The 23,451-nt window shown below is 32.2% G+C and overlaps 1 protein-coding gene across 2 annotated transcripts; it reads right to left on the bottom strand.

The window, feature by feature from the left end:
* Positions 1-1,109: 1,109 nt before the first annotated feature.
* LOC134274574 (uncharacterized) lies at positions 1,110-16,219 on the bottom strand. Of its 2 annotated transcripts, XM_062756850.1 has the most exons (11): positions 14,960-16,219; positions 7,755-8,710; positions 7,251-7,479; positions 6,745-7,211; positions 6,430-6,597; positions 6,031-6,187; positions 5,351-5,488; positions 4,805-4,922; positions 3,700-3,857; positions 3,277-3,371; positions 1,110-2,969 (listed from the first exon to the last, which is right to left on the bottom strand). In XM_062756850.1, exons 1-11 carry the CDS (start codon positions 15,249-15,251, stop codon positions 2,844-2,846), a joined length of 2,904 nt encoding a protein of 967 aa, XP_062612834.1. In that variant the 5' UTR covers positions 15,252-16,219; the 3' UTR covers positions 1,110-2,843. The 2 variants fall into 2 exon arrangements, with proteins under 2 accessions (XP_062612834.1, XP_062612833.1); XM_062756849.1 differs by having other exon boundaries at positions 6,745-7,479.
* Positions 16,220-23,451: the final 7,232 nt, after the last annotated feature.

The following is a 23,451-nucleotide window of genomic DNA, read 5'->3' as shown; positions in this document are numbered from 1 at the left end:
TCCGTTATTTCAAGATCACAAAAAGGAGCACACGGCGTATGTGACAGGATGGCAGGGGATGCTCACTCCTCCATGGCACCTGATCCCACCTCTGAAGTTTTGAAGGTTCGTGTTTGCTCCGCTCCTATTTTGTATTGTTTTGTGGACTTTTGGGCTTGAATACTCTTCCTTAACTTTATATATTTTATAAATCTAAATTCATAATTGGTCTAAAATATTCCAAGATACATGTAGATGTAATTATACTTTATTAATGTATCTAATTTTTTACTTATAACAAATAATAATTCTCCAACATTTTATTTATTTATTGATTTTGGAAATAAGTATTGAGAGATAAAGAATATTCATTCATTTTATACAGCATGCCGTCATTTACATGGAATTACTGGGTAATCCTTTTTAATTAGAACTGTTTAATGAGGAAATACCGGTAGTCCCATTTCAAAAGTAATACACAAATAATTTAGATGTATCAATTGTCAGAAGTAACATAGATTCCTTAATAGCTTATTAATGACGTATAGAAACAGTACAAAGGTACATCTGAACTTTTTATACAAAGCATGTGGAATGTAGAATTTTGTTTAAAGTTATTTTAATTAGGAAACTTAATATGTTTTATCGAGACAAAGAGGAGGGCATTCTTATCATTTAAAATAAAGGAAAAAAGACATTTCTTTTTCATGGGTTATCTCTTGTTTTAATTACCAGATTGACGCGTTTATACGATGCCCCGGTGTAATTGTGAGAACCCCAGAAATGCCTTAGATCTTTACAAGGGGTCGTCCTATCAGATGATCTTGCTATTATGCTGAATCGCTTTATTGCATTTGTAAAAATTTCGAATCCCTTTGAAGGTCACCTGGGAAAAGGGGGTCGCTTGGATTTTATGTCTTGGACATTGTTTTTTCTGTCAATATAAATTACCGTGATCAAAATCTAGTCATTTATATATTGACTGACGTCAATAAAATAGGAATTAAGTAAAGACAAAATGGTTACTAGTATTTTCGCCAAAACTTGGTTAACAGTATCTTTTTAATTTGATTTATCTACCAAGTATTACACCTGCATCATTTTGTGGTCACAAAAAAGTAAACAAAAGGTAAAACTAGTACTAATTCATTTAATTGTTTAACAGTCATAAGAATGTTGAAAAAACGAGATACACGTATAATTAAATAACAAAATATATGTTTGACATTAAGTTAGGACTGAATTGTTTCACTAAAATGAAGATTGTATTGCTCAAAAATGTTCACATTAAACGGTACATCATAGATGTAAGCTCGAAATATTGAAATACATCAAGCAATAATCAATGAAATAATATCAATGCGTTTTAGTTTCACATGTAGTAAGGAATTTCAATCAATGCATTACTTCGAATACATATGTTTGGAGTAAAAACTGAAATGTTTAATATATGCTATATCAGTGAACTAAAACAAAAAACATGCACGTATGATTTCTGGGATTAAAATACACCTTTTAATCATTTTTAAACTTAAATGATATGAAAAAAATATTGCTGGCAATCAACATGTCTTGAAACAACATAACTAAAGCATTTAATCCAAAACATGTTACCATATATAATAAAAGCAGAATTGCATTACCGAAAACTTCGGTCTTCATCAATATGGAAAAATCAAAAATGAAATACCGGTTGAGGCCTTGAAGTTATCACGAGTGAGGAACATATCGCAACTCTAGCGAACAAGTCTTTGAAGCAATATAAAGTCAACTCTTTTGCTATGGGGAACCTATCATAGTTCTGAGATTCTATTGAGTTTAACTTGACTACAACGTGTAGCTTATAAAATAGTGCTGATAACTTCAATGAATACTTTAAAAGCATCTTGCCTAATACTGCATTCTGGTTGATGGAAAATACATGTCATAACCTTTAAATTTTCTTCGGAAATTATGTTTTGTAACTGATATTCATGTATCTTCGATATTTCAGTTACTCATTTCCGATTTTCGGTAATGCAAAACAATTTTATAATATGATGTTTTTATGGTAAATGTTTGCCAAGCAAATTATTAAGTGATGGTAGTAAAATGCTCATATAATGTTTTTAAATGATTCAAAAACACTCGGAATTCAAATTAAAAAAATCGTTCTCAGACATGGAATTCATTTAGATTGGACGGAAATACAACATCTTTGTGAAATGAATTTCTCTAACATTTTGAAAAAAATAGTGTTCACTGATCGAGTGCTTCTTTCACATAATCTTGTGAACCAGACTTTAAGAACATTTCTATCTAAAATAGAACAAGGAATGAAAAGATGCTGAATTGTCCAAAATTTCACTGGAATAAAAAAAAGTTAAATAAAAGCACAAGCTTTGTATTATAAAATGCATGATATAATATCACAGCTATTTAACCTTCTCATTAGAAGTCCACAATACTATACAATTACAGAACATGAGAAAGACACATTATGTCTTTTTAGTTACGTAACATGTCTTAGAAGTACTGAACCAGTTAAGTTTCATACCACAAGGAAGAAAAAAAACCAAATTGAAATACCGGTATACGAGTTAATTTTTAAAGTATCTTTTCCCCCTTGTTGTCGGAATTTTTACCCAAAAACTTTTTGTGAATATATTAACTTGTCTTTCAGATAAAATTGGTGAGCTTCCCTTGGTATTTTTGTAGAATGTATGTTTCTTAATAAAATAGACGACTCTTGTTAAAATATCCGTAAACCATGTCATTATTGAATGTTGAATATGCAACCGAACGTTTTCAGACAATTATTCAGATTCTCATATTACGTTCTGAATATATCTTCCAACAAGTTGCATATCCTTCAAATTACAGTACTATAACAGTGACGCATGTTTGCATTTCGATAGCCTTGCATAATACCCTGTGTATTGTAGATTACATACAACGGCATTATTATCAAAGCTGATTTCAGCAACCAACATTTTCGGGTTGACTTCCACCTTTAAAAGAAAAAAAAAATGTCTTCCAGTCATTGCGTCACTTGAAGTAATATGTTAATTTACTTTGAGATATATAACAACCTCTTATCATGGACAGCTACATAGTGTTAAGGTCTTATCTAAATGAATTTATCATCTGTATTCTAATGCTTAAACAATTGTAATACGAGCACTGTTAACTACATGTACTTGGCACAAACATAAACTAAAACTGTCTAATTGCATGTGATTTCATTTTGATAATTTGCATATAATCTCGTTTATATGTGAAATAAGATTTCTTTGAAATGTAAGAACATTCATTTACCTTGAAAATATATTCTCCAGGTTTTAAATCTGTAATGTCAACCCATTGACAATCTATGTCTGCCATGTAATTGTCTGAACAGCCAACACTTATTCCTATAATAAATATTTACAACTGCTATTAAACAATTAATTTTTAGGGCTCTGTAGTGAAAAGTATTTGGTTTTTAATATGTAAATGGACTCTGTGATCTATATTATTTTTTTAATGTAAAAAATGATATCATGGCATTTTCATACTTTATAGAAACATTCATATTCATTATTTATAGTTAAAATTCATGAATTTGCATACATTAAATTAAATAAAAATCTCGTTATATATTTATAGGAAATCTAAAGAAATTGCCTTAATCATAATGAAATATAAACGATTTTAAAATAAGCCTATCCATGCACAGAAATAGAAAAAAAAATCGTTTACCTTGTTGGCCATAGTTTTGGCAGCTATATTTTGGAAAAATACCCGGATTACAAGCAGAATCTTCTAAACAAAAACTGGCTTTTAATCCCTCGGCTACACGATTTCCATTCTGGTCCATTATATCATAATGGGCAAAAACGTCCATGCTATGGTAATGCCTGGATATAAAATTGTAGACGTGTATTTAAAAAAAATCAATCGCTGGAGGCAGTGAAGTTTCGAGTATACGATGTAAAGGTAAAATGTAATAGAGGAACATGGATTCTAATAATACATCTTGAATAGCTACAACTTAATTAATGTTATTCTGGGATAATATTTTTTTATTCCTCTTTCTGGTATTACGTCCTCAATAAATATTTGTTTTATTTGTTTGTGTAACATCTCCTCATGAATAATATTTTCTACTCATATCGAGGAATAACCACTTGCCAGTGGCTAGCTCCAACTAGCTAGAAATTGACTCGGTACTTAGGGCATTTGAGCAGTGTGTTAGCATCTACTATCCAAAGGACTTCCCTTTATCACTGAATGTAATATTTTTTTAGATTTCAAAATAAGTTTTGGTGGTATTTAATAATTAATCATACATCAACATTGCTGTGCTATAAGCAACAAATGGCTGTTTGTGGTTACGGACGTCGAAATGGAACTTTTTTAAAGCGAAAATTATGTTTATTAAAAGGTAAACAAAGTATTTAAGAGTTGAATATATGAATTATCATAATTATTTACAACGCTTTCAAATTCTGTAGTGTTTAAAATATCTACCTATGTAATAAAAGTATTTGTATTTGTATTGAAAATCAATTCCATATCTACTGAATGTAGAATTTATATGTTATGGTATTTGGCACATCAACATTGTTGTGCTATAAGCATTATTGCAAGAAATTCGACATTATGTTCAAGAAAATCTACCTATATATTAAAGGTAATTGTATTTTTATTGAAAATCAATTTCATATCCAATAAAACTGTGTTCATATAACAAAATTATATATAATTGCAATGGAAATAAACCATATAACAAAAAAAAGCAGTGGAAATAAACCACATTATTAACATATATACAAGTATTCCTTGGATTTGACTTTGTACTCACATGTGACAGGCATGCCACTCCCACTGACTACGGTCAGTCATTGGCTTGAAGTCCGCCGTCCCAATGTTCTTGACAACACTAGAGAAACGCAGCAGGCGGCGAGTACTCTGTCTCCAGTCTGTCAAAGTTAAAAATACCATTATGAAATCCAGTAGGCCATTCTTAATGTAGTTAATCTACTCTTACAATATTTTTATATAATATACAATGTATTTGTCTTGATGGCCTACAAATGTATACTACCATTAGCAAAAAACAAAAAAAAATCATCAAATAATCAGAAAAGACAAAATATATTGGCGTATAAATAACTGCCGTTCTTAGAACCAATTCTGGCATCTGCACAATGTCAGAGTCTACATTAAGTTCAAATCAGTTGCCAGAAAACCTGATATTCTAAAAACTTCGAAGCATATACCTAATACAAATATCTTACTGTCAAACTTCATCAATGACACTGTTTCTTTCCCCTCTTTTTTATTGCTTTAAAAATACAGTTTGAGAAATGCCTTTAAAAAATGAAGACTGTTTGAAGCCGCTACATACATCGTGACCGTTGTGCTTCGTAAGCAGATGGTGCCAGACAATTTTCTTCCATTGCACACTGGAGGTAATACAAATGTCTATCTTGCAGGAATGTCGTTGTTTCTAACATGTAAATGCTGGGTTCTAAGTCGGGAAGTGCTGAAAAACCATATATCATCAGTATAGAACGTGCATCAATGTTTTTCAAAAGCATATATTATGAGAACCATTTATATTCTTCAAGATAAACTTGAAAATATTCCTCAGTTTTTGGCATATCATTTCATAAAAGACTTAAAACATTAAATTATGAAAAAAATAGTTTTAATAGTTTTATCAAATTTGGTCAAGAAAGTTTTTATTTTAATAAATCATTCTCCAATCCAATAGAAATAGAAAGAAAACATCTGTAGGACTCAGTCTTTTTTTCACTCCAAAATTCATTCTGTCGTTCAAAAATCAAAGTTCGTTCATTTTGTGCTTTTCAAAAATTTGATGATATTCCTTAAAAGATTGAATGTTAAACATGTATATTTCTTTTAAGTAATAAAGTAACAGTTTATACTGCAACTTAACATGCATTGCAATTTCATCTCTAATCATGGAATGATTGACAGCAAACATAATCCTTTATCTACATGTTCGCATACATAGTCTCTGACTTCCCCCACTTAAATATAAAACTTAACCGTGATATTTACCTGATGTGCAGATGACCCCAGCCACCGAGTCGCGGGAGGAGCACTGCACCGGTCCCTCGTGTTCCACCCACTCACAATCGGACACCCTCTTCTCATTCCCCTTACAACGAACCCGAGAATAATACTTTTTCTGGTCACTACCTCCAAAGATCGCTTTCTACAATATTGGAGGAAATGTACGCAACTTAAAATATAGACCCAAGTATCGAAAAAAAATTACAAACAGTAGGTGCAATTGAATTTCATTTAGTTAATACATAAATATCATACTGAATATCATTTAAAATTACAACTGTCTATATCAAACGACAACAGACAGGAAAATAAATTCATTGTAAGAACATGTAGATTGATTGTTTTGAACAAAACGTGTTAATAAAACATAAATTTGAAACCAACCGTTATTTGTTGTTGTCCATAGCCAAGACCTAAGTCCCTGCAAACAACCATAGTTTCTCTCATTGTCCAATGATCCCCACAAATAACACCCCATTCTTCTCTTCCTTTGGGAAGAATTTCGATTTTCCCACGATTTGCTCGGTGTCCAGCAAGTCTTATCTTTATTTTCTGAAAACCAACGTTGATTTATTTTGAGCAGGAGGAAATAAAGAAATTGGTCATCATGTCTAATTCATTGATAAAAAAATATTCTTAAAAAATCAAAATTTACGGTGCAATTCTCTAACATATTTAAATTTATATAATTTAAGGTACCCCTGATCCATGCCCGTGTCTGTGACGATTTCCAAAGCGTGAATCATGCCTGCCTGCATTTCCATTGCGTGAAGTATTAAGATCCGAACCAATCATGACATCGGATGACACGGATAAATCACTAGCATTACCATTAATAATATCCCCTCCAGTGCCAATGGACAGCAGCCTTGTTCTTGGAGCTGGGGCCCGCCCTGATTCCTGTCCCGGCGATGGATCATCTGATTTCATACGGTCATGAGACTGTGTTTCACGAATCTTTTCTCTCCTCATTTGGTAATATTCATCTTCGGTCACTTTCTTAGATCGCTGACCAGGCTTGGCAATAAGAACTTTTCCGGACCTAGAGAGCATCACCCACAGTCCAAGATCGTCGTCTTTGATCCATTTACTCTTGACCAGCTTTAAGGCATAAACTTCATCATCATATGTATCGGCTGGAGCAGGAGCAGTTGTGGTTGTTGTAGGTTTTGGTGTTGTGGTTGTTGTAGTTTTCGGCGTCGTAGGTTTCTGTGTTGTAGGTTTAGGCGTTGTAGGTTTAGGCGTCGTAGGTTTCGGTGTTGTAGGTTTCTGTGTCGTAGGTTTTGGTGTTGTTGTCGTAGTCGTCGTTGATTTGATGGTGGTTTTCAAAGTAGCTGGCTTTGCGGTAAGTTTGAGGGTCGTTGTCGTTGGTTTTTGTGTTGTTGGTTTCATTGTGGTTGGGGTTGTTAATGTTTTCTTCGTTGTTATTGTTGTCTATATTGTGATAAAGCATTGTGACAGTGTATTATGCAATTAAATATATGTGACAGGCAATTCAATGCATATGAATGTAATTATGCAAGATAAAAATTGATCAGAATGATGCATGTTTTCCCCTAATTACATGCTCAAATGTGATAAATATTGTGATTTTTACATATTTCATAAAAATATGGAAAAGATAATGTCTTTCATACAAAACCCAAATATAACACAAGTTTCCATTCCACTGATTTTCAGGTCACTTGGAAATATTGTGTACTTCTTACCTGTTTTGTTGTTGTTCGCCTCCTCACAGGGTCTGCTATACGGTTATTTACAACATTTCCGTGCGTCTCGGAAGCATCATTCAGTGGAGATCGTGTTGTTATTTCATTTGAAACATCTTCTATACCCCTTTGTGCCTCGAGTTCATTTCGCCGCCTTTCATAATACTCTTCTTTCGTTATTCGTTTAGGACGTCTTCCAGGTTTTGCAATGAGTATCTTTCCTCGAACTGTAGCTAGAACCCAACATTTTAAAAGAGGATCTTTCACCCAACGTCGCATTGGTAAATTAATAGAATAAACTTCAGCTTCATATCTAAAACGCGGCGCAGGTGCAGCTGGAGTTGAAGAAGGTTTCTTTGTCGTTGTAGGGGGTTTCTTTGTTGTTGGGGAAGGTTTCTTTGTTGTCGTGGAAGGTTTCTTTGTTGTTGGGGAGGTTTCAATATCCTTCGTTCGTCTTGTGTCACTCCACTGAGCATCATACTGTAGACGATACCTAATTTGTCTATTATTCGTGACAGTCGGATCGGGAATGACATTTTCATTGTTATTGTTTTCATCGTAAATTATGCTTCTATTCGAATATCTTTCAGAAATTGCGTGTTTCTCCTTATTAACCTCATCAATATCTTCTTCAAGAATTGTTTTAACTGTTGGAATGTTATTTTCAACAAATAAAGTTTTCGGTGCAATGGTCGTTGGCTTGGATGTTATTGCAATCTGTTTTGTTGATGGGCTTTCTGTTGTGGATGTGGTTTGGGATTTTGTGGTTGCCTTTGTGGTGGTTGTCGTAGAAGAAGATGCCGAGGGTGCTGCTCTTGGCATGCAGACGACCGCCGCAGAACGACTGTATTGCTGACAGTGTCTCTCATCCCTCTCTATTCCCCATCTTCGAGGGCGACATTGTTCAAGCCTGAGCTCCCTTCCACCACAACGCAAGCCTGTCAGCCATCGGTGTGCTGTAATAAGTAAAATCATCAATCAAAACGCGAATTATTTATACATTTACTTTTATATTAATGGATATCTAACAACAAAGCTTTATGATAAACTTGATGACTTTAACTTTTCAATCATCAACTTCCCTTACTTATGCAACAATACATCCTTGTCACCTGCATACGGAGCTTGATTCGATACGGAAAAGCATGTTCTACGCATTTATAATTTCCAAAACCTAAGGTAGATTATTGACAAACACGTTAATGGATCAAGAAAATCAGCAGTCTCGTTTAAAGTCATCATTTCGTAATTTGCCGAGATAGTGACCTTGTCAGCAAATACAATCTATAATTATAAGTCAAATGCTAACTGACTTATTTATGCTGGCACCCCCATGGCACATGATCCCAATTCTGATGTGTTTGAGGTCCGTGTTTCTTATTAACCTATCTTGTAATGTTTAATGGACTTTTTAGATCGAATACTGTTCTTTATCTCATATATTTCATTTTATGATATTTAACAAGTTAATTTTTCATTTGCCAGACCTTTTTTTAACTTCAATTGACGTTTTTTTTGTAAAAATAAATCAATCTTAAAATTGTAAATTCAGATTGAATATAAGAATCGTTTTTCATTTCTTTTAATTGCGGACGCCTTTTAAAAAGAATTATGCTAGATAAAATTCGTTTTAAAATTCATACGTTAAAAACCTGACAAGATATCTCATAAATCATAGGCAGAGGTGACTCTGGTGAGAATTACTTGAAAATAGTTTTCTCTTTCTGGAGAAATTTTATCTGACGTGCTTTAATTGCTGCTATATCTATACACCAACTGTATCTGTTTTCATAAGACCGGAAACGAAACCTTGTACTAAGAAAACGATACACCAAGGACCACCTAACCACGTAATATACGGTTCCAACAGACAACCTGCCCTTTCCTATTGATCCAGATGCACATGATGTCTTCCACTAACAAGGTATGTATTTTTCACCCCACAACACCTTGCAAATTCATAAAATAAATTTGTCTCATGGTTTGTTGGTTCTCAAAATTGCCCTGATCAGATACCTTTAAGGTTGAGAGAGATAGTTGTTTTAAGACGAGCAATCTACAGCGAAGATCTGTCCACCCTCTGAAAGACGACACTGCCGGTATACAATATCAAGGCATATACATGTATACAACTAAACAACACTAAAACCACTATCTAACCACAATCGAAAGGCTTACGACTGTGCTTGAAGTTTTTTAAAACAAGATAACATTCAATATTAAAGTTCATCCATTCAGAGACATGGTTTTAACATTTTAAAGTTTTATATGTGTAGTTTTTTTTTGCGTAATGAACGATAGACTTTTTAACTTTTAAAAATCTAGTTGTCCTATATATTTTTTTCTTTCAAAATGATATGAGTGATAAATTTCAAGGAAAATGGAAAAGTGTTTATTTTATGTAAAGTGTTTTTGGTAATTGAATAAGAAATTATTTCTTTGAGGATTACATGTACATACAATGTTTAATGTTTTATATGAATTAAATAAGTGCTTTTTTGTAAGATTTATTTCAGAATGATAAAAACACATCGAGTCTTATCTAAATTGTTAAGGATGTGCTGTGTATATCAATAAAACCTTATTCATTTTATTGATCGTCAGCATTAACCAACATTTTTTAATGATATTTAGAGTACTTTGGATGTTTGAACATCATGAATGATATTGGGAGTATTTCAAATTAGGTGTTTACAACTTACACATAACACTGAAATGCATCATATTTAAAAAGTGGAAGAATAATTCAAAATAAATAAATCTCTGGAATAAGACTCTGATAGTTCCTGAGGAACGACACGTTCACAAATGCTCATCAGATAGAAGAAGACACCAGGGAAACAACGCATTAAATTCATACCCTTGATATCTAGGCTTAAATTCTTGATAATCAGCGATATAAGAAGCATATACAACAAAAGCCGCAACAAAGGTTAGACATAAATGCCCATAGACAGAGCAAAGGTTACATAATTCTTTGGCACATCTTCGGCAAACAATATCCATTGATCACGCATAGTATAGGTCCGTAAATCAGATTTATGAATGAACTAGACGCTTTATTGTAATATTTGTCAAAAGTTTATGAATCGTCCCTTTGTTCCACTTTAACACGGAGACAGGACGGGTAAACATAGAACAGCATGGATCGCTGAAATCGCATGGTTCTTATCAAAGCCAGAAGAGATAAATCTGGGTAGAAAAATAAGTCTTGGACATTGAATACCAGAGGTTAAGCTCTGGGGTTAATGTGGATTCTTTTCTCTGTTAGGTAGGTGTGGAACTTTATGAGGCGTGAACATGAAATTGACATACGATTGTTTCTTAAATGGCCCCCAAGGACTGATGAAGAAACAAATTTGTCATATTGATCGGACAGATTGCAGATTTGTTCAATATGGCGATTATGAGTTGAGTTTTTTAATGCAATATATTTCACCAGAATAGGACCACACAGATATTATGTTACACGATGATATATCGAACAATCTTTAACATTATTTGGCCTCAACATAAAAAAGTTCCAGTGTTAAAACCTGGGAAAAATCTATACAGGCATTTGTACTTTACTTTTATCGTTTATATATGAAGCAAAATCTAATGTTTAGCAAAATAGTATTGCTAAAACAAAACCGGAAAAATATCCCTTTGAAATGCGAGATGGTCTTTTTGCAATCTTATAAAAAATCACAATTCGGGTTATGTTAAACTCAAAATACATGTCAGCATAAAATAATGAAATGTTAAACATTACGAAACTCTGTAAGTAATGTTGGAGGAGTTCTGAAGTAACCTTTGTGACATTTGGATTGCTCAGCAAAAATAACCGCGACCTCGGAACGGCTAAAACAAGGATTCCTTGTTTTTTGCCATTCCAGTGTCTGCTTCTTGAAACACTTAAAAGTAACAGCTGGTTAATCCCCGTATTTATATCTCAAATGCAGTGACCCGTACCCGTAGAAATTTTGTGCTAACAAGCAGTGGCTTTTTGCTGAATTTCAAAGAGTTTAAAAGAAGATTTTCTGGCAGGGACCGATTTTCATCAATTAATATAAAAACGTTTGTTATACTTGTTTTCAGAAAGAAGATCAGTATTAAATGAAAGATAATTTTTTGTCCGAAGTAGACAATTTTTACTTTTCGTTTCTTTAGACCGTTACAAAGAACAAGTCATCAAGCAGAAAATACATTTTCCCGAATTTTTCAATAATCCTAAAAAATATCTAAGGCATCTTTTACTTTTATTCAAGAAGAATGGATCTCAAAACTGTGTTTGAGATTAATTTTATTAAAAAATTAATACATTTACATACTATAAACTTTAAAGATGAAAAGGAGTTGCAATCTCAGAAATGGAAAAAAGGCCAAGGTTTTTGGAAGGAAAGGGTTTTAAAAAAGGGTTAATATTAATGGATCATATCTCGAACACTTGTTAAGTAATAGTAATGCACCTCTATGATCTTACAAAAAATGTTTGTCTCGCCCTCGCACAACATTATTAATGAGTAATGAATAGATTGTGCATTCCCAGCTCAATATCTTTAGTTTCATGCTTAAGATATTCGTTTACTCATGAGGTATGCACTTGATGCGTTTGCCATTCATTGCTTCATGCTGTTTTAGCTGTTGATATCGAATTCTGCGATGAACATCTGATTAAATCTTTTCACAGAAAAAAACGAATTTTAGTTTGCTTTCTTTTTCTTTCATCAAATTGGTCTAGGATTATCAAGATTCAACTCTTCGAAGTCGTAAACAATTTGCAGTAGGATAGATGATGATTTGAATGAATGTTTTGAATGACGATTTAATAATCTGTGGAAAAAAAATCATGTAGAATTAAAAGTGCATATTTCCCTATAATAAATGTTACTTAGAAATATAGACTAGTAAAATGAAAAATTACTCTGTTGAATAGTGTTTTTTTTTTTTCAATCGAAGAGCATTGTTCAGAATTTTTCATATTTTTGTCGAAAGCTTTTCTTTAGTTTTACCTACAATCAAAAAACAAAATTCAGCAAACGGGGAGTGCAATTATTTTGCTTATAGAATCATTGTCAGCTGTCCCTCAACTGAAGAAAAGCTTTGAACAACGCTAAACCTGTGTGAAAAAAATGCTTAGGATGCGGCAGATTGGTTTCATGTATAAGAAGATGAACCAAAATTTAGTAGCAATGTGCATTGTATTACAGAAGCAAGGATATCAGCAGTCTTGTTTAAAGTCACTATTTCGTAACTTCTAAGGTCAGTACAATGGCCTTGTCAGCAAATACAATCCATCAATCAAATGCTGACTGTCTTTTTTCATACTGATTGTTAGGTCATTTTTTTTTACACATTTAATTGGCTACGGATCCTTCTTTTCCAGAACATGACAAGGAGTATACGGCGGGTGTGATCAGTCAGAAGAAGACGCTAATTCCTTTTTGGCACCTGGTCCCATCTCTGATGTTTTAGAGGTCTGTGTTTGCTCTGCTTCTATTTTGTAATGTGTAATGGACTTCTGAGATCGAATACTGTTAGTTATATCCACATATATATTTCATTACAAGATATTATGTTCACACCTTGATGGTTTTATTCAAGAATAGAATATTTCAAACAAACCAACTGGCTGTATAAGTTCTTATGGACAGATGATACAAATAAAATTTGATGTATATTAGACCTTTGTGTATTGTAAATGAAGCAAATAATTAATTATAATTTCTAAATTATTATTGTTAACTTTCTAAATTCAACCTTTCTGTAACAATATGCATCCTTATTATTCTAGATATATCTTTTTGTCACTTCAATGTTTTAAACAAAGATTTTAAATAGAGCAGGTATCTGAAACGCCTCTTCGGTCTCCTTTTCAAATTTCAGGTTATTATAATTTCCTTATTAAATATCGTGATCCGATCATGCTATGTATGTTTCAAAAGATCTGAAAATATTTATTTGATAAAAATCATAAACCTAATTAAGTGAAAAGCGGGGGTGGCTGTGAGTTCTTTTATGATTTTATTTCATCAGCATGAATAAAATCAATAGGGATGCATGACAAACATGTTATAAATTTATGGCTGCACGTGCAATGCATTTGCAGGATTGTGGTTGATTTTCTTTGTAATCTTGTTTGTGGCTACCTTTGTTTGTAAGCTAGTAAGCTTGCAAATGATTTTTTAAAATGCTTGTTTTCACACTAATTGTTTCACGAAGTTTTTTGAAAAAGGCTGTTAAAAAAGTGTCATTTTTTCATCTTTATTAGACATTCATATTATTTTTGTGATGTGAAGAATAAAAAAATATTTTTATCAACCTCATTCTATATTATCTATGCGGATTTCTAGACACACTATTTTTCATCAAAACAATTTGTTTTGCATTACAGCGCAGACAAAAACCGAAATAAGGTTAAGTTTTTGGAATGGCGCTGCATTACGTACATATCTTTTGTCTGAATATGCGACTAACGACTCGCTTCATTTAAACTACGATATTTCGAACGTTGCAAGTAATGCCCAATTAGTAGAAAACCCCAAAAATAAAAGTTTATCAAAATACCATTATTTAACAATTAATTTAATGATTGTTTGGATATATAAATAAAACAAATACTAGTAATCATTGCACAAATAGCAAAGTGTAATGGACCTTCTTAACCTTTAATTCAAAAATCAAAGGATGAATTTGTCAATGATTACGTTTGATGTATACTTTAATAAGACTAAATGTATATTATTTGTATTATAGAACTAGTGACCTTGTGACCACGAATAGAGTCAGTAAGGAACTAGAACAACGCTTAACTGACGTCTATTTAACAATAAAACTGTATACAAGAGTCGTTCTTAAATCTTTTGAACACAATACATGTATGAATATATAGATCAATTATTATTGTATTGCAGACCTATGCACGATCGAATGATAATTCATGTTTTTTGATTTATATGAAGGGTTTTAATTTATGATAAATATATATGCACGTAAATGTTTTAGAAGTATTCACGGTTTTTTATGGGTCTCAAATATTAGTAATGTTGTAGTTGTATAAAATCGATTATCAGATTCCAAACAGCACACGTACATTTCATTGAAATGTAAGTGTTAAGATATGTATGTTTTGATTGACTTAATTTACCAAATCCTTGGCATAACTGTGATGTTGTTAAATAGTTTGCCTTACAACAAAAGAAGTCTATTGAATAAGTACTCACTGCGTCCGGGGCCATATGGACTGCGGCGAAGAGACTGGAGTGCTCTGTGGAAGCCAAGCTGGTGACAGGCGACATTCCCGTCCCTGATATCCCAACCCCTGTCACATATGCTCCCCCAGCGTCCGTCGTGATAAATGACGACCGTCCCCTCATTCTCCGTACGTCCGCCTATCAGCCTTATGTCACCGTCTTGGAAATCGGGAAGAGCATTAACAGCGGAGAAAAGTCCAAAACAGAGATAAAATATTCCAAACATTTCGAAAATGTTCTGGTTGATTTTTGAAAGTTGCATTTTGGATTGATGATCGTTGCACAAAATATCTTAAACTGTACAAGTGAGACGGGGTGTTTCCCTCGAAGACTGGGCAATTAGTGGTCTCTAATTAGTAGCGCGTGCACATTTTGCAGAATTTAAAATCCATTGGATCGCTGACCCATACTAAACCACGCGGTTGAAATTTGAACTGTTTTACCTAATTTTTTAATTTAAATGGCCACAATACTTCCAATACCACAGATGTAGAAGAATCAAAGAAAAATCGTCAAACAACCTGTCCAAAAACACCACATAAAAAGAAATTTGAGAAATATCGATACATACTAGTGACCTAAAATTCAGCTATATAACAGATGCAACGGATTAACACTCATCCAGTTATTTGACGTATTGTCCCCAGCTGACTTTGCATATATGGGTGTTTACGTTTAAACAAGAACCGAGAATTAAGAAACTTCATCATGATGCCTTTGCACTGTTACGTAACGCGCCGATGATCTAGGAAGAGAGACATTCATGAGGGCGTCGCAGAATATCTTACTGAACTTTCCAGATTCTGAAGACAGCAGACAAAAATATAAAAAATAAAATTGCCAGAAAACCCTTTGCTAACTGCATTCACCAAATGAGCTTAGCTGTGGGTTTACCATGTGTGAACTGGTGTTGCAAAAAAGTTAAATCTTTCCAAAACTTGGGTCTCGGGTAACACTATAAAAATGTCAGAATTAACATCCCACTATACGGCAAATGAAACATAATTTACTGTTCCCTCTGTCGTTTAGAAAATAATCATCGGCCTTCTCAGTAATCCGTCTGTAACGTGTATACAACGTAAGGATTAGTCGTAGACAGGTGCTTGTGAAAACAAGAATACATCCTTAGAAGCAATCAAACGTGCCCTGGACCATGTTTTCAATGTTTATGTTGACACAATAAAGCACAAAAGATTCTGCAGCAAACAGTTAGGTCTTAGTTTTGTACACCCTGAGATAAACTTCCTTAAATTGAGCACAGACGGTCAGAATTCTGCTCGATCAAGGAATGTTTCTTATGACAGTAGTTGTCTAACAGGTTAACCATCTCACAGACAAAAAAATTCCTCGTAAATATGATGATTGTTTTTAAAAAAAATCTTATCAGAACGGATGCAAAAAAATAAACCTTCCACTAACTAGTGATGTATTAAGGGAACCTTGTTATAAATGTGAAAATTTATTCAAGTATATGTAACACAAGTGTACAAAAAATTGGTGCGTGCCTGAAGAATAAAAGTGCACTCATATGCCCTAAATGTCGATGACCCCGCACGCAGATGAAGTAGGTTTATTGGCCCTCTTTTGAAGGAAATGCAGAAAAAAATGTAAGCAAAACATTGGGTGACTTTCATTTTGTGCTTTCCTCCCCATTATGTAACAACCGTAGTCAAATACGCAAAAACTTCCCAGCGCGCAATCGTTTTAAATTGAATATTTTGGCCTTTTAAAAATGTTAGCCTCAAATTTAAAATTTAGGCAAGCATACAAGAAATGCAACAGTGAAAAATGAAACCCCTAGCACCAACCATTCAAAAGTTCAAAAGCAATGGTTAGGTGTAAAGTGGGTAAAACAAAAGAAAAATAGGAAAGAGATCAAAATTGATCAGCGAAAAAATGAAAGTAACGTCAGGAAATGCACTTGTGTTATTTATGAAAGCCGTAACTCCAAACTTTCAAAACTTCAAAATAAGATCATTTTTTTCTATTAGTAACAGAGAATCAAGCTCCAAGGTCAATGTCAAAAGGTCAAAAACACTAGTATCTGTACACAAGGAAAGATTTTATGATAAAAAAAAACACAAATGAAAGATTTTATCTTGATAAAAAAAAATTGGTCGAAGAATTGGTCAATAACAAATGAATTACAAAAGCAAATATTGTTCAATAATCATGACTTTTTTAGAGTGCAAGAAAATAGATAACCTTCAATACCAGACTGACACAAATTTCAATGATCTTTCCATTCTTTATCATGTTTGATGAATATACATCTCTAAGAGACTTTCGGTGTAGGTATTCATGGTATTAATTATAACAAATAATACATCATATAATTCTAAACTGGCTGTGTTTGAGCTTAACAAATATCCATCTGCAGCTTTATTTAATGCATATTTTATGATTGATTAAAAATGCTACAATTAAATAAAACATCAAAAATAAATTATTCTTTAGACTATAAAATTCTATGTCAGACATGACACTTTGCAATTTGTTGCAAATATATAATGTCAAAAATGAAAAAAAAAATTATACATTGAATATAGTTACACATGAATAAAAAGTTTCAATTATATTATACAATATTAATTTACTTTTCATCAAACACTGTATTTTAAAACATCAATTTGTTGTAATTACATTACACCAACTGAAAGATCTTTATCTTGAAATTTAGACTAGCTATCAAGAACTCTTTAACATAAGCAACTATGAGGCCGATTTCTTTTGCCCAACTCCCAAGGGATACAAATAACTGCTGCTTGATCAGAGATGCTCTACCAGTTAGCTCCCGACAATAAACTCATTAATTTCTCTCTAATTTGACATGCAAATTTCTGTTTCTCTCATATCATTAGCATTTGTTACAGATTGCTGTAAAGTATATAATGAAAAAATAAGTTTTTACTTGATTCAACGTTTTTTAATAAGGATACAACTATATTTTTATATTTTTTTAGGATTATGAAAATAAAAGATTTAGTTTTTTTTTTTTAAATTTCTCTTAAATTAAAGGTCACAGTGACCTTGAAATAAGTCGCAACACATCTTCTACCTAAGATGTATACATTTGCCAAGTTTGATAGTTCTAGGTCTAATAGTTTTCTAGTTATGAGCAGGACAGGATTTTTCCATATTTGGCCATAACATCTTACAAAAAGGTCAGATCGATCTACTTCTTGTGCGCGACACACCGTCTACCCAAGAAGTATCAGTTGACAAAGTTTGATAATCCAAGGCCTAATAGTATTGAAGTTATGAGCTGGACACGAATGGACAGACGGACAGAATGACGGACGGACATGAAGCCTATAACATAATACGTCCCGTCTTAAGACGGGCGTATAAAAAGGTCTTGTATGAAGGGATACACATGTAAAATACGAAAGTCATAGCTTCCACCAAATAAAAGTTATTGACAAGGTTAACTTTTTTTGCAAAAAAAAGACATACAGACAGGCAGGACAAAAGCCATATACTTCCCAATTGTTTTTATGGGACATCAACTTTTTCAAAAAATTTCAACATATTTCTTGACGGAGTAAGCTTTTTAAAAAAGAGTTGGGCCATTTTTTATCAGTGAGTCTGGAGAGGGCAATGAAACAATTTTTATGAAGATGGACCTTGTTTAGAGTGTTTAACTACATGAAGGCAATATTCTTACCAGTAACCTTTCACTCATAAAAAAAATGCATATCTATTACTTAGTATGTTTTAGAGAAACTTAAATCAAACAAGGAACTATGCAAAAAAAAAAAAAAAAAAAAAATTATTTAAATCTTTGCTCTCTTAAATTTTTTAAAAAGATTTTAATGCTCTATCGTGTAAGAAATTTTCTATAACGATTAGGACATTCATTTTTAAACAATCGACAGATACACCTGACAACCCTAACAGATGAATATCATTTTGTGTGTCTTGTTTTCACATTAAAATGCATTTAAAATCCGTAACAATAGACTCTAAGAAGACTCTTCCTATTATGAATCAATGGTTCGTTATAATTTATTATCATCCGCGCAGGTTTTTTGTAATCTACAGTGTGCTAGTCACAGCGCCAATTCAAACCCGACGCCGACAAATGATGAATGATAAGATTTGATTTCAGATGATTAAACAAAATGCATCTTGTGCTAAAATAAGGTATACAAAACGTGAATCCTTTAATGAGGACTTAAAGCAATTATTTTATTTATGACATTAATAAAACCGTTGTCAGGGAAATGTATATATCTAGTTATATAAAGATAGTCAGACATAGATATTCCTGCAGTGTCACGGTTATTGTACAGAAGTCAGTAAAGAAAGATTAACAGGTAAAAAATAGAATGCTATCAAGAACAAAATCTTGTTATCAAAATTTATAGATAACAAAAGGAAATGTAAAAATTCTTAGCTTTATTTTCGGTGGGTCAAATGATGATGAAAGAACTACAAACATCAATAGAAATTTAATACAGGACCCTAGATTAAGGGTTCCTCCAATTAGGAAATCTTGTATGCGAAAATGGATTAAAGACAAGTTCTTTCGTTTTCTGCAGATCTTAATCAGAATCTTAATTTCATATGTCAGAGCTGCATATCTGCTTAATCACTTTATTCAGATTCAAAGAGATACACTTTAATGTGCCAAGGTGGATTATTTTACTTAAAGATTATAATCAAGTGCAACATTTTGTATAATAGTTTTGATATTCAGCAAAATTAATTACCTTAACCAAAGGAATGTTGTCATTTATCATTTTTTAAAAGATTTCAATACACAGACATGCCTGTTTCTATTGCATGCGAGGTGTAATATGCCTTTTCGAACTTGTTTGCTTCTATCTCTTGGGAATTGAGCAATCTTCCAAAAACTTCGCAATATTATCAACTATTGCTTAAACATTTTAAGGTACATTTTAGGTACCTTTACATATGCATAAATATACGATAGTACGTCAAATGTTGATTTTAACTCGGATTAGCTAGTTCTTCGCCTACAACGATTATAAATAAATCTCAATATGAGCAAAAACAGCTGACATCATGTTATAAAATATGTAAGAAAAACACATAAACCACATAGTAGAAGTGCTGATTTAGTGAACATTTTATCGTACTGACTCAGTTTGCGTCTTGAAAGCCCTCCCTTTAACTGTATCGAATTTCAAATGAATCAAGAGAAACAAAAACATCATTAAATGACTATATTACAGATATTTATAGAATGTGTCGATTTTACAACGGCCATATGATATTAAAATTACTAGGTCTATTTATCTAGACAAATCACAAGAGAAGAATCAGAGCAAACATTTATTAAAGCTTTAGAGCAAAATTATTCATATAAAATTCGAAAAAAAAAACAATTGTTGCAACACAAGATAAGATAAGGTTCATACTCCAAAATACTAACGACGCAGAAAAACAAGGGTTTTGAAAAATCATCAAAAGCTTTGTCTATCTGCATGCTGTCATGTTTAGTTTTCCGAGTAACTTTATTTACTTATAATAATTTAAAAGTTGATCTTATCACGCGTAAATATAATTCGCTTATTATAGTGTCTCTTTGTATAATAAATTAAATGCAATACATGTATAACGTCACACAATGTCAATTACCCCTTGATTTCTCCTGTTATTTGCCTCGTGTCTTTTGAATTGAGTTGATTTTATCTACATCCATAATTTGATTAAAAGTTTTGTTTGTGCCGTATTTTCATGACGTCACACCGTTCTTAGACATTAACTTTTAGCTATTTATTCAATTTTAATGAAATCTTACTCAGCTGAAAATAATGGAATTTTATTTAAATTGTCTTATCTTGAAAGTTTTATTTTAAAATTATGAAGAAGGTAGGAGAGTTTCCATGTTTTATGATTGTTTTATGGAGAGGTATGAAATTGCCATAACACTAAGATCTTGGAATGTCAAAATATCATAATCCTCTTTCTCGAGCTCTATGGAGATAAATTCATATTCCAAAGGTCTACCGTGATAGAAATGAAATATTCAATCTGGCATAAACACATTTCATACATTGTTAGTAAATGATACAGATGCAGTTTTATCATGTTTTCAATTAAATCAACTGACGAAAACAAAATAGTTGGAATTATATTGAAAAAACCAAATTACTACATTATTTTATGTATCTAAAATGTACATCAAAACGCTTAGATAATAATTGATTGAATGAACGAAATGATTTACATGGAATAGAAGGATAAAAGGCAATAAGAAAACAAATTTTAAAAAACATTAACTTTTACCTGTATTTATGAAGGAGGAAGGAGAGTGTACCTATTTTTTACTAAGGCATCGGTAAGAAATGATGAAAACTGACACTTTGACATGAGACGGCATATGATGAACAAATTATCGTAATTTTTACTAAGGCATCCGTAAGAAATGAAGAAAACTGACACTTCGATATGAGACGGCATGTGATGAACAAAGTATCTTTATTTTTACAAAGGCATCGGTAAGAAATGAAGAAAACTGTCACTTTGACATGAGACGGCATATGATGAACAAATTATCGTAATTTTTACTAAGGCATCCGTAAGAAATGAAGAAAACTGACACTTCGATATGAGACGGCATGTGATGAACAAAGTATCTTAATAAAATGGTTACAAATTTATCAAGATGGTAACCGTTATAGTTTTTCGAATTCTGATAACCATGAAGAGATTGTGAAATGCATTTAAACTGCAACATTAATGCGATAAAAGGTATGATAAATTGACAAGGAAAAGGCCGTGTACTACCTACACTAAAACACTCTAAAAAGTCTGAAATCAATTTAATTGACGCTAAATTTCTTCTCTTGTTTTAAACACTACATGATTACTACTATTTAAAATTTTATTTATGGGTTGTAATTGCATTTCTTGACCAAAAAAATTGAATCAACTGTATAAAATTGTTTTTGCCATCCATGAAAAAATTGTTTTGTAAGTTTTCCAAAGATAAAAAACAGCAAGTCTTTTCCAGTTTTTGCACTACATATCCGTCTGTCTGTCTGTTTGTCTTTCGGTATATTAACCTGTTTGTTTGGTCGAAAAACATTTACCTTGCCCATGACTTTTGATGGGTTGGAACTATGATTTCATTTTTTACAGATGTATTTCTTGTGACAAGTCCTTTTTTTTGGTATCAAGATATTTGACCTCTTAACCAAGACCTTGAAATTTGGACCGCTTTCGTAAAATTTACCGTGGCCATAACTTTTAACCAGTTGATGAAAAAAGGGCGTTTATATTGCACAAATGTATTATCTATAAGACATTCCCTTGGTACCATGAATTATTGACATTTGCCCTTGACCTTGAAGTTTAACCTACTTTTTAAAAACTTAAACCTTGATGAAAAATTTTGAATGATTGGTGCTAGGGCTTTTTTATTCAACAGATATTTGCTTTACAATATCTTATTATCTTACTTTGGGTATCATAGAGTTTGAATTACAATTTAAAATCTTATCTTCAACCGTCAGCATGGATTTTACACAAACAAATCTTTTTTAATCAGATTGTAAGGCAGAAGTTATTAATTTTTCAAATAAAAAAATGAAATATTTAGGGTGATTTTATATATGTATATAAAAGAGAATTTTACATTTTATGCAATTCTTAAAATTGACGAAAGGAATTACTAAGTGCTGAAAATTGTCAAATGAACAATTTGGGAAAAAAATAAGAGCATGTACATGCATCTTTAAAACCTCTGAACAAATTTTTGTGATGTTCTTTACTTTGTTGTTTTTCTAAGAATTTAACGTGATTCTGAGCGCTTTGAGATGGAAAAATATTATAATACATTTTTATCTTTGGACATATGTACCTTTCAGAGCAATCAGAGGAAGAAAATATTTACAGTACTTGTTTGAAATTGAAAGTCTCAGACAAAAAATAATGCTTAAATACACAAACAAGAACAGTAGATTTCCCTTTTTGTAACCCTATATTTCATTGTAAAATGCATGTAGGTAGGATACCTACATTTACTTGCACATGTATGCGATTGTCTAGAATGCACCAAGGTGTAAGGAATAAGGCAATCGTACATACAGTACAAATATTTTGCGTACTTTCACTCAATTCATATGAACAATTTAAGTCTTTCTTTGTTCGAAAGTGAAAACATACGAGCATATATGTATATATGTAGCAGAAAAAATGCCGAGCTTAAGTTCAATTTCCTCATTATCAAAGTCCACTTTTTAAGTTGGCTATTCCAACTTAAATCTAAGTTTTTCTCACTTTGAAATTGATATTTCCAACTTTGAAACTGATAGTTTCAACATTAAAATTAGTTAGACTAAGTTCTTCTCACTTTGAAATTGATATTTCCAACTTTGAAGTTGATAGTTTCAACATTAAAATTAATGATTCAAAGTATTTTCTTGGTTTTTCTAGCTGAAATTAAAATTATATGGATTCAAAATTTTATCTTTGTTTTTCCAACACTT

This window comes from Saccostrea cucullata, unplaced genomic scaffold (assembly GCF_032062105.1).
Source record: "Saccostrea cucullata isolate Sc308-1 unplaced genomic scaffold, CSIRO_AGI_Scuc_v1 ctg411, whole genome shotgun sequence".
NCBI classification, from domain to species: Eukaryota; Metazoa; Mollusca; class Bivalvia; order Ostreida; family Ostreidae; genus Saccostrea; species Saccostrea cuccullata.
This window is presented reverse-complemented; position numbering and strand designations above follow the sequence as displayed.